The 12,624-nt window shown below is 39.3% G+C and overlaps 1 protein-coding gene across 2 annotated transcripts in view; it reads left to right on the forward strand.

The window, feature by feature from the left end:
* Positions 1–12,624, forward strand: part of TESK2 (testis associated actin remodelling kinase 2) — a 74,674-nt gene that overhangs the window by 58,620 nt on the left and 3,430 nt on the right. For both annotated transcript variants that reach the window (XM_084211894.1, XM_084211895.1), the window contains 4 exons: positions 4,719–4,801; positions 6,645–6,720; positions 8,339–8,422; positions 9,511–9,597. In XM_084211894.1, the coding sequence (XP_084068020.1) occupies positions 4,719–4,801; positions 6,645–6,720; positions 8,339–8,422; positions 9,511–9,597 (330 nt within the window). The remainder of the gene's footprint in view (positions 1–4,718; positions 4,802–6,644; positions 6,721–8,338; positions 8,423–9,510; positions 9,598–12,624) is intronic.

Consider the following 12,624-nt stretch of genomic DNA (forward strand, 5'->3'; position numbering starts at 1 on the left):
AATTCTCTATGATACCATAGACTGATATTTTGACCATTTACACGTCCTCCCTAAAAATCCACCACCAAAATTCTTGATTAAAAACAAACAGCCAAACCTCCAAACAAATGCCTTTAATTTTGCAGAATTATGTATAATTGAAAATCAGGTTTTATAATCAATAGTAGGTTGTGAGCAGTTTTGGGAACATTGTGAGCTCCATTGATGATGAAATCTATGGAGAAATTGTAATCTCTGGGCACATATATATATATAAATAAACACATGTGTATGTGTGTGTATTCCTGCCAACATCTGCTTTCACTTCACAGTGTGTAATGGCTCAGCCTTCTCTCACTGAGAGAGGAGCAGTCTCAGTTACTATGGGACAGAGTCATGTGTGTAAGCAATTACTGTGGATTATCTGATTTAACATAAATTCCCTGCCTTTGGGCTTGAAAGTGACATGCCCTGCCTTCCTACCTTGTATTCTGTTCGCTTCCTTAAAACAAAATAAACTCTGCGGCCGAGAACAGCACCTTTGTCTGATGAGTCTCAGAGTTGGTGCTGCGGTTGCAAGGTTCCTTTTGTGCTGGAATAAACTTTTGTCTGGATATTTTGCGCTGAAAAATTAGCTGTTACAGATAGCAATTTTTAATGATAGTTTCAATACTAAACTTCTACTGATACTTTGGGAAGCAAATGGAACTTCTCCCTTAAGCATAATAGTTTCAAAAGTGTATCCAGTACTGTAAACTTCCTGTTACACATTAATTCTCAGTGGGGTTTCTCCTAGAGGATAGCACTTTTTAAACAGCGGATACATCTCAATTGGCCTTTAAGTATTTTAAATTGGTAACAGTCATCAGAAGGTTGCAAATGACACTGCAGTGTCATTTTCTGGAGTGCAGTAAAATCTCTGAGGAGTTTAGCTTGTATGTAATATCATAAAATAAAACTACGATGTTTCTTCATCTAAGCAACTTATTTTTAACTCTGCAACTCTTGAGTCTATATTCATTTTTGTTTATGTGAAAGGGGGAGTAGAATATTGCATTCGTCTTAGTAGGATTATGCTGTGCAAAGCAGATGTTAAGCTCCTGTAACACACAAAGGGGGCTTTATGTTCTTTCACATCTGTCTGCATAAACAGCTCTGTTAACTCTTTCAGACTCATGTACAGAGCTCCTTGCTTCTGTTAAGAGACTGCCTCAGGAAGGACTGATGAGGTCCCTATTTTGGGAGGAAAAAAACCCCTCAAAAACTCCACTGAAGTCAAATACTGCCCTCTTTGACTGTGTGAGCTGCCAAAGGAAAGACATCCCTCTCTGCAGAGGTCCAGAAAGAAAGCCTGAAAAGGTCACCAAGTTTTATTGCCTTGCAGCTCATACAAATAGTGCAATAATAAGTCAAAAGTCCTTTCTCAAAGCTCATGTTGTGAAGCTGCTTGGCATTTCATTTCTTAGGCAGTTGTTGAGAGGCTCTTTGCATTAGTGAGGGGTTTGAACTCTGAGCTAAAATCCATTAATGGAACTTCTTCATGCCACACTGATATACTATTTTTTTACAGAAACTTAGAAGTATCACTTTGTTAGAAGAAACAGTGCGGTTTCTACTATTGTACTTTTCCTGCTAAGATACCACCTCTAGATTAAATTCAAAAGCTATTTTTAATCTTTTTGTCTCTACTGAAGCTTTGTCCCTCTTTGATCTTGATTTATCTTGTTAGCAGAATGTGAATTCTTTGTCTTTCATTGAGTGCACATGAACCACGGTGGGCTGTGTTATGTCACCTATTTATGAATTGCATCTTAAATCTGGTAACTCCATTATCTGTGCTGTGGGTTTGGCATTACTAGGGTGGGAAGTGTGAAGAAAAGGAGTATGGTGGTGCTGAGGGCTCACCTTGACTGCTTGGAGAATCTCAGCACAGGATGCAGCTTTACCATCTGCACAGTCTTGCCCTGAATGAGCAGTACAGACCGGAGAAGTGACATCTGACCATGCTGGTGTATGTAGAAAGGGTTTACTACTGATTTTGCTAGGAATGGGCTTTTATTCTTTCTGGGTTCCAGGAAGTCAGTGCTTAGCTATGTAAAAATTTGCCCCAGATGAATTAAATCAGTTTAGTTTCACTACAGTGAGCATTTGTAGTGACACTGGAATTTTATTGTATGGTACATGTCACCTGCTTGTGGCTGATTTAAGTGTGAATAAAAAAGTCACTCTTGTATTGGAATACGTATCCTAATGAATTTAAATTCATACTCAGCACTTCTTCATGTGCAAACAAAAGACAAGCATGCACTAATGAGAGAGAACAGCCCACCACAGCAGAGCAGTTCCTATCAGTACTCTACAGCAGGGATGTTCCCCAAGGCTTTCCCCTGGTGCCTTCTCCTGGTGGAATGGCCTCTCCTGTGGGATCTGTGGACCCCACAGCAGTGGGGTGTCTGTGCTGTTGGGGCTCTCCAAACGCTTGCACTGAAAGGGAGCCTGGCTCTGCTGCAGGCAAATCCTGCTCACTGGGGAAGGGGCTCAGAGCTGTCAGCCAGCATTGAGTTAATGTATGATTTATCTAGGAATAACCTATTTGTATAATAGTTCAGTGCTGCACCTGAAAGCTGAGACTGCCTGGGGCTTGGTGAGGGGTAGGATTGTTCAGCTTCAGTTGATGTATTGCTGTCTAACGGGATGAGATTAGATCCTGGTAAGAACCTGAAGGAATATTTGCTGTCAGAATGATATTTCATTTAAGCTTCCTTAAATGAAGCTTTGGTAATGTTCCTTTGGTAACAAAGCAGGCTTGTAAATTATTGTGGATCTTAAGATCAGTAGGCAGATTTTTAGTTACATTGAAAATAGTTCTTAGTCGGGATGTAAATGTTTCCTTGAAATTTTGGAGATCAGGGGTTATTGGAGAATGACAATGATCCATAAAACCCAGACGGTAAAATTAAGTACTGCCATCTTGCTTCTCAAAATGAATTAAATGTAAATAATCAAAGGTATAATGCAAGAAGGAAACCTACATTTCAAAACTAGTGATTACAAATTATAGAGGTTTTTTTAAAAAATGTTGAATTAACAATCATCTTTAGTCACTGAGAAATCTAGGGCAGAAAAATAACCTGATTTTTTTTCTGCATAAAATAGTATCGGCCTTCTTGAACACTGCAAAATCTTTGGTGTCCTCATGGACTTGTTTCTGTATGGTACACAATGAAATTCCACTTGTCTGAATCATTTGAGTAAGATTTTTCAGTAGTTTTATCCTTCTCAGTTTTAAGTCCACTTACTGTGACCAAATGTTTAAAGAGAGGCAAGCTGAATGAATGCACTCTTTGATAAAAGATAACAAAGCCTACAACTGAGAAGCTTTGCTGCTCTTTAGGCAAGCACAGTTGATTTAACTTGGTACATGTTTATGAATCCCCAAACTAACTGTAGTTATTATACTTGAGTCATGCTAAAAAAAAGCTTTGCATCTCAGGAGCCTGGCATGTGTTTCAAGAGGCTGGCATCCACTTTCTTTACATGACCACAGGAGTGGCTCGCTTAACCTTTTAATTGGCAGGAAGAAAACTCACTTCATGGCCTAAGCCACAATCGTCTCTGAATAATGTAAACAGTGATGACCTGAACTTGATCTTTTAGACAAGGGACTCACTTTTCTTGGTAGATGCATTATGCAGACTATCTAATGCTCTGGGGTCAGCGAGGGGCTTTTGTGTATCCAGGCACAATAAAGGCAGAAAGTGTTTCCTGCTGTTTAGCTAATTAATGCAGGGTACCACTCGGCAGGAGAGGGCAGTGGGTTTGCTGCTCACTGCTGTTGTACTGCCCGCAGGAGGATACAGAACAGCACGTGGGAAAGGAATGAATTCTCTGTCTTGTTCCTTCTATTGCAGAACAGAACAAAATGCAGGGTATCAGCTATCTATTCATTTGGTGAAATGGGCAAAGATGTGGTACTAGAATGGTCAGAGTACATTTCTCAGAGTTGTAAATAAAAAACAAAAAGAAATTGATAATACCCTGTGTGGGATGTGATGCTGTTAGAGCACAATTATCTGTGTGTGTCCTTAAGTTGCCATCCATCCTGACACTGGAGGGCACATCTGAAAGGAAAAGACTGACAGCATTTCCCTATTACTTTTCTCTTAAATCATGTCTTAGAATATACTGTAAAATAAAGAATTTTGAGACTCTAAAAGCACATATAACTTGGTCACATCTTAAATTTTCTGATGGAAGTTTATTGCAAAGCAGTGAGTTCCTTTTCAGTAGTTAATGCAACAAAACATAGGCATTTAGAGTCTGCTCTGATCTTGTATTCTGGTCTGGTACAGGCAAATTGTAAAGAGAAAATGTAAGGTGTCATAGTGAACAGCATGTATTGCATATTTGAGCATAAGGGAGCTAAATCATTTTAATTCCTGTTAAAACCTAGCGGAGTATGTGCTGCCTGTGGCTGCCTGCCTGCCTTCTCAGCAAGTTTTTAAGTGGATTATTAGCTAAGTGGAAGGCTGTTTGCAGCATCTTAAGTTTGATAGACATGTGATTGTGCAGGGGGAAAAGGGTCGTTGCTCTCAGACAAGAGCTTCTCATAGATGAATAACTTCCAAACTATATTTGTAATCTTGCTTTATCTATTTTTAATCTGGAATGTTACAGAGGTTTCATGCCCAGATAACAACTCTTCTGTTTGGTTTTTGGTTTGTTTTTTTTTTTTCCAGAACTGTTTAATCAAACATGATGAGAATGGATACTCAGCAATAGTTGGAGACTTTGGTTTAGCAGAGAAAATTCCTGATCACAGGTATGTGAGCTAATCTAAATGAAGTGAGAATTGTAGTGCAAGTGCAGGTCGGAAGCTCTAGTGAGCCAGATCCCTGAGATTGTTATTGCACTCTGGTACAGAATTTTCAAAAAGTACCCTCAGTCTTCAGTCTGGAACTGCAGGCTGGATAGCCAAAATGTTCCAGCCTTGATTACTGTCCATTTTGATATTTAGTGGTGATATTAATTCTTCTCAAATCTTCCAAGCACTACAGGATTTGCTCAAGCTTTTTGGTAGATCTTTTAAGGTGGTACTTGGGAGTTTTGGGTTTAAAAAAGCCCAAACCACAAAGAAAACACAATAATTGAAAATACTGTCCAGCATTCTGGGTTGGGATGATTTTGTAAGAAATGTCATTTGTTGATTTCAAGCAACTTTAGCTTCTTTGCACTTTCAGAAACAATATTCATTGTAATTCCAGCATTATTCTTATTTAACCTCTGGGTTAGTTTTTATGATCCAGGACTATAACAGAGTAAAATAAAATTAATTATTAAATTACTGCCTAACAGTAGCTTATAATTTTCTTTTCCCTAGGATGAAATTGTAATCTTAACTCATTTGAGGAATGCACAGGAGACTGTCACAAGCTATTGTCACAATTGAAAATAGTCTTTTTGTCATCCCTCCATTCGAGAGATCAGGGACAAGGATTTCATTGTTCTCTCTGTATATTGACTTGTGTATTGCAGAGTATTCTGACTGTGAAATGTGCTGTCAGATTTTCTCCAGTGTCTGCTTCTGCATAAAATAAATAAAAGCCTTCCAGCACTTCTGACTGCAAAGAAAACAATAAAAGTTGATCTCAGCTCTGCGCAGTTTTTAAACTGCACATACCCTAAAACCATATATTGAGAGATCTGAAGGTTTGCATTAATATTGGTGAAATAGTGGATCTAAAAGCTTAGCAAAGTGAACGTCTTAATTTACATACTCCTGATAGGTAGAGCCAATGTCTGTCTGGTAGCTGCTGTGATGCACCTGTGAGGTGCTGAAGGCCTCAGCTGTATTCAGATGAACCCATCACAAAATCAGCAAGACACTAGAGGTGCCTTAAGGTGTCCTTAATACCCAGCTTTGAGATGCCCTGAAAACTGAGATTGCAGTTAAGGTAGCTTGAGACCAAAGCCAACAACATAATAGAATTGCTACATTGGCACTATTAGCCACTATTTTGTTTTGATCTAGTTTTACCTCCATTTTCAAAAGCAGCTTTGTCCTTTCCAGTTTGCTGGTAACAAGCCATGCTACTTTGAGACTTTCAGAGGCCTTTTCTTTTTTAAATAGGTATTCCCTCAAGATCAGCTGGGTGACAGGCTGGAGCCTTTCTCAAGGCCCCAGTATTCAGCTTTATGGAAACTGCAAGTTTTTCAAATTGGGTCTATTCTGAGTACTTTTAATTTTTCCATACTAAAGGATTCATCTGTCCATCTTGATTTTTAATTTTTTAAAATCCAGTTTTAAAATCTTTATTTTTAAAATAAGTTTGACTTCATTCAGAACTGCATATACATCTAGGGATGGATAACTGCATGTCTTGCTGGATGAATGGAGAACTTGGCATCTAGCCCTAAACTGATGTCCACAAACCTTTTTATGTATAGATGAAGGAGCCAACTCTGCCAAGAGTTAGGCAGTAAAAGCTATTGAACAGCTGTGACCTTAACATAAAACATTCTTTTAAAGTCGCTGTACACTTTAAACTGGAAATAAAATATGAGTAATTGATTATGAAAGTTAGTAGCAATGCTTGAGCGTTTAATTAATGCTTCTTCCTTCTCTCCCACCACCCCTTATCCCTATCTATCCCACATCTGTATAGTGAGAAGTTACCAGTTGTGGGTTCACCCTTCTGGATGGCACCAGAAGTTCTCAGAGATGAGCCCTACAATGAAAAGGTAGGTACATGATATAAATGCAGTTAGTTGTCAAATGTTTTTCTTCTGTAGCAGTATGCAAGATTTAGAATTTCCATCATGTTAAAACTATTGTTATTTTCACTTGTGATGTGTCTGTGCTCAGTAACAGAAACAGACTAAGGGAGAGTGAGAATGAAATAGCTAATATTTGTAATTCATGGTGTTTAATCTTATATGGAACTAGAATTGGCTTTATGATTGTTGTTATGCTATTTCCATTCTGAAACACCCCACATACTGAAATATAGTAATGTTTTGTTGACCTGAATTTTATTTAGCCAAGTCTGAGAAGTGTAGCAAAGTTGCTTCCCTGATTGTACAGTAGTGAAACCTGGGTAGAAGTAAAAGGTCTGTATGTAAACATGCACAAGTGTGTGTATATATCTGTTTCTGTATTTATGTATGTATGTGTGTGTGCATAAATATAAAAAATAAACCAGCATGTCTCAAGGTGATAAGACAAAATGTCCTCCAAAGGTATTTCTAAGTTTTCCTGTTTGTGTCATTGGGGAATGTTTCTTTCAGAGGAGGATCAGCTCACACTGGGTTTTAGAAGCGGTGTTTTCAACCAGTCTCTTCTTTACACAGGATTTTGTCTCCATTACTTCAGCTCAGCCACTGCAGCTTTTATGTGATAAAGCCTACATCCTGTACCTCTCTATATCTAGTAGTTAATACTGTTTAATTGGTGGTACTTTTAACTTGCAGGAAAGCAGTAACTACCTAACTAATGAATGTAATAATTACCATTTCAAAGCTTTTAAAAGAGTTTAATTGACCTAAATTAATAATAAAGTACCCAAATCTATCATGCCACATTCTTCATTGACCCTACCATGGGGAGGACTAAAGAGGAAGCAGATGTCTTACCTCATCAGCATGAAAGGTGGCATACAAACAAGCCTGATAAGGGATGAGGGATTCATGCTTCTGCACTGTAGACTTGTTTTCCTAAATTTTGTTACCTGAAAAATTCAGGTGGGTGGAAATCTGAGGAACTGTGCAGCTCCAGAGGTAGTCAGATAAGTGGTTATTAAATGTCATGGAAATTAAACCTGATACACAGTGCTGCTAGATATCTCAAGCTTTGGGAAGACAGTTTTCTCCAGAGGTACTGAACTGAGGAGAGGAAAATGTAATTTTTCTTAAAAATAGCATTAATGTTCCAGCTAGGCTGTGAATCGTGTATTCTAAACCTGTTTTTCCAACCACCGTGATATATGGGCATGTCATGTTTTGGCTGTTTTTAATTATTCCCATGTGTAGGACATCAGATGGAACTTCACTATTCTTTGTGCAAGGATTTTTAAATTTTTTTTTTTTAATTTTTGCATTGCTGAATTAAGAGTAGTTTGGTGGGGTTTTTGTCTCTTGAAAGAATTTTAAGTTTGTCATTGCTTTGTGTACAACAAGAATGCTTTTTGTGAGCCTTGGTTTCTTCACATGGAAAATGTTAGCTTTAATGCAGTTGCTCAGTGTTTGAGGCTGTGGTGGTGTTTCACGATAGCCATTTGGGGTAAGGAGAAACTCAGTGGCAGATAAGAATTCTGAGCATTCATAGCTGAACCATGTGTCTATTAAACTTTTTCTCTCTCAGGCGGATGTGTTCTCCTATGGCATAATTCTGTGTGAGATTATAGCAAGAATACAGGCAGACCCAGACTATCTCCCTCGCACAGAGGTAAGTGGTTGTGTTTAGAACATTGGTGGGAGGTGGTGAGTCTGCCATGATAACAGCTCAGCCTTTAGAACTTCTGCCACTGCTGTCAAAGATAGGATGAATAGGTGTGACATTAAAAATAGCATGTCAAAAGCTTCTGCTCTTTATGCTGTTGTTGTAGGAAGCTCCATTGAAGACACTTTTTCAGAGACTTTGTGCAGCTGCAATCCTCATGGGAATCCTTTCTGCCCCTAACTGGCAGGACATCGAGAGCATTGCAATGCAAACTCTTCCTTTTGTGGAGTGATAGCTCATGTAGACTTCTTGCCAGGTTCACAACGAGACATTTTGGCATTTTGTATGCACTAAGCAGCCCCTCCTTGTGAAAGAGGCAGGAGCTGTGTTAACAGCAGCTAAAATAAGTTAACCCTTATTTTTGTGTGACCTCAGCTGAGCACAGTGGATCTGAGCTATAATTGACTAACTGAAGATACTTTTTTTTTCTTCCCTTCTACGGGGAAGCTTTTAACCCTTCTGGGGTTATTCCAAATTGTGTATCCCCCTCCATTTCTAAAAATGGAAAATGGCTTAAGTCTCAGACTGCAATAAATGAAAGATTCTTTTTAGTCTGACCTTCAGATTTTATAGACATGCACTTAAGGAACTGGATAATTTACCAGTCTACCATCCACTGAAAAGTTAGCCATTTTAACTGATACATTTCCATCATAGCAAAGCCTCTGGTTTTGGAGTGGGCTGTTAATTTGCACTATGAAAATCACTACGGTGAAACATCATAGTATATGGTATTTCCAAATCCACACGGGCAATATTTCAAGTGCGATGGATTGCATTTGAATCCAGGAAGAAGGATGGGCTTTGATGTCAGCCCATTCTCTTACAGCTATCCTGTGTCAGTAATCCCCACTGGGGACGCTGCAGTCTGGAGTGTGCATGAAGTTTTCTCAAACTCCTCTGTTATGTGGTTGCTGAGAAAGGTGTTCATGGTTATTCCTGGTAACTTCACATAGGGACCTCCTAAAAGAAGATGCTTTGAGCTAGATAGAAGACCTCATTTATTTCTCTATGCTTTGTTGTCGTTTGTACAGAATTTTGGATTAGATTATGATTCCTTCCAGCACATGGTGGGAGACTGTCCTCCTGACTTCCTCCAGCTGGCCTTCAACTGCTGTAATGTGAGTATCTTATTTGAAGGGGAGAGGCCTAAACAGGAGTTCTCTAAATCCCTCTGGCTTTTGAAGATAAAGCTTAAAGCATTTACGGAAGAGACTTGAAGAGCCTACCTCTAGAACCAGTGTGCCTTCTGACAACGCAGAAAGCCCCTTTCAGTTTTTATAATCCTTCCCTTCCCCTTGCTCAAAGGTCTATCTTGTGTTTCTGCAATTCTGTGTTCTGTCATGCCAAACAAACAGGTCTGGCACACTGAACAGCTTCTTGCAGGCTGCTCACACTGACCATAACCAGTTGGATGCCATTGACACTGGCTAACCCTCGGGCTGACAAAATCCAGCTGTCGTTGTGTGCAGACCTACTGAGCTATGAAGGACTGAGTTGCTCTTACAAACAGAGGGGGCAAACAAATCAAGACCAGGCATTAAACTATTCTGAGGTGTCTGTATGATGCCTTCTGGAAAAGGGCTTTGACATCCAAATGCTCAGCCTGTGTCATAAAATCCAAACTGTGACTGAAATGATTTAATATCTGTAAGGCTATAGGCCACGTGCTGTATGGAGAAAATTTTCTGGCAATTATTCAAGTAAAATTGTGATAGTAGATACCTTCCTGGCTCCTTATTGTGAAAACTCCAGAGCAGTGGATCTCTTCTGCTGGTTATCCTGTAACAGAGTTACTAGTACCAATGTATAGTAAAGCAGTTTATATCAAATAAGAGAACCTGAGCTTCCACCACATTCAGCTGACGTTGGGAATGTCCAGTTTGCTCAACTTAAGTAGAGGCAACCTTAAAAAAATTTACTGCACAAAACTTGGCCCTGGATTCCCAACCAGGCTGTGCTGGAACTGGTGCCAGCATTGTGTCCAAGTGAGTGCTTTTAAGAAGTCTCATCTCTTTGTGCTTTTGGTGGTTATTTTTGACCTGATGTCTTTCTTTACTTTGTATTAGTACAAAAGTTCATGCTCAAGGAGAGAGTGGTATAAAGGTGGGAATGGGGGCAGTGACTGCTGCTCTTGGCACCACAGAGCATAATTTATTTTTAAAATGTTTGTGGAACTTACTATGGATGAGCTACTTAACTCCTCTTATTTCACCTTAGTACAGCAGAGCTTGCTTTACATGGATAGGGGTACATCTCACTCATGTTTATGAAGCCCTTTGGATTGCATGAGTACTAAAGGGTTTGGTTAGAGGTAGGATTTGACTTTGGAAAGCTCAGCTCCCACCTGCAGACTCCAGAAATGGTATTGCATCCAAACACATGGTGCATGATTCAAAGCAATTTTTCAGCTCAGAAGTTCAGAGTAAAGCTTCTCATGAAGGAAGGGACAGTGACCTTATATTCTCATGTAAAATTTGGTGTGCTCAGAGAAAAAGGGTTTTCTCCTGCTCATTATTGTCAAATGCAGCTTCCTGTATAATAAATGTCCCTTTGCTGAATTGAAATGGAAATTACTGTCTTGTGATCTGGCCATTAATATGCTGATTTCAGTGTGGGGCATGCTGGAATTCACATACCACTCACCTAGGGGAAGGGAAATGGAGCAACAGATAAGGCTTTCTTATATCTTCCTCAGCATGCTGTGCCTCAGTAAGAGGTGTTCTGTGTGGTAATTTTTTCTGAGACATGGACATTTAAGTACCTTTTTATTATGTGATAGGTCAACAAGGTGTGAACTGTATAGCCCAGTTGAACTAATGTGCAAAGCCCTGAGACTTTCTACAGCCAGGAAATGTGTTCCAAGGCACCCTAAGAAAACCAGTTAAAACTGACATGTATGAGTGGATTAAAATGTAACTTACTGTTATAAAGTGTGGGGGGTTGTATATGCACCTGTAAGAACCAACAATTATAAGCCTACTTGTGGGAATATTTAATAAATGTAATCATAAATGATCATGCAAAAAACTTACCAGGATGAGCTAAGCTGTTGGCAACTTCTGCTTTAAGAAGGAACCTTCTCTTCCATTTGAGCAGAATCTGGACTGCTTAGGGATGGAAGAGGCAAATACTGCTCTGAGTAACTTTTCCATTGCTGCTCTTGTCTTGGATCTTACCTTGCACAAATTAAAATAGCCAGAGAGCTCTTTTTACTTCCTCTAACTTCCTGTAGCTTGCAGCAGCTCCGTAAGATTCCCAAATTAGTAAGCTTGTCAGAGTACAGTGTGTGCTTCAGTGTTGCCCCTGCCCTACTCTTTCAGTGAGACAGGGAATGCAGAAAAATGTTTTCCAATGCCAGTAAATTCCAGCTGCTGCTTTAGAACAGTTTTCTTGCTGCTGTTGAGTTCTTCAAGTGTGGTTTCTTTGTTTGGTTTTTGTTACTGTCCATAGGAATTTTTAGCACTTTTCCCCTTGTGCTAGAAGGTGTTCTGGCATTGCTGATCATACCAGTTGTCTTCAGAAAGATCCATCTCAAACAACCTCCAGGGCAGTATTGGTGAGGTCTTTGGGGCTTGTGTACAAAGCACTACTGTTCCCATTGTAGAGGTGGGATCTGTCTGGGCTTGTCCACTCTGAGAAAGCCTTTAGACGGCTGGAAACAGCAATCAGGTCAAGCAGAAACATTTCTATTACTGGAATAAAGTTAACTTTAGGCCACTGAATTAGATGTTGCTACCTACAGTGTGAAGCCTGTGACATATATACAGAGTCAATGCTCAAAATTATGAAATGCTTTCAAAGTTACTGCTTAAAGGAAGCTGCTTGCCCTGTGGTACAATTTTAGTGTTGGACTTTGTTTAGAGATCTGTATCTGCTAGAGTGAATAAAGAAACACGTACTGAGAAATACAGACTAATACATATTGATGAGCAGGGGGAATATTTTACCTGGGAAAGATGGATTTTTCTTTTTCCTAATTTATAGCTTTGTCAAATTATATAACCACCCTTGCTTCCTTACAAGATAGACCAGTACCCTGAGTAGTATGGCTAATTGACAGATGGAAAAATACAGCATTTTCAGCTTTAAGATCAGAAGTGACATTTAGGTGTGTTTTAATTAAAGCCACAAGGAGATGATGGAAT

Source organism: Fringilla coelebs (genome assembly GCF_963513975.1).
Source record: "Fringilla coelebs genome assembly, chromosome: 9".
In the NCBI taxonomy this organism is placed as follows: Eukaryota; Metazoa; Chordata; class Aves; order Passeriformes; family Fringillidae; genus Fringilla; species Fringilla coelebs.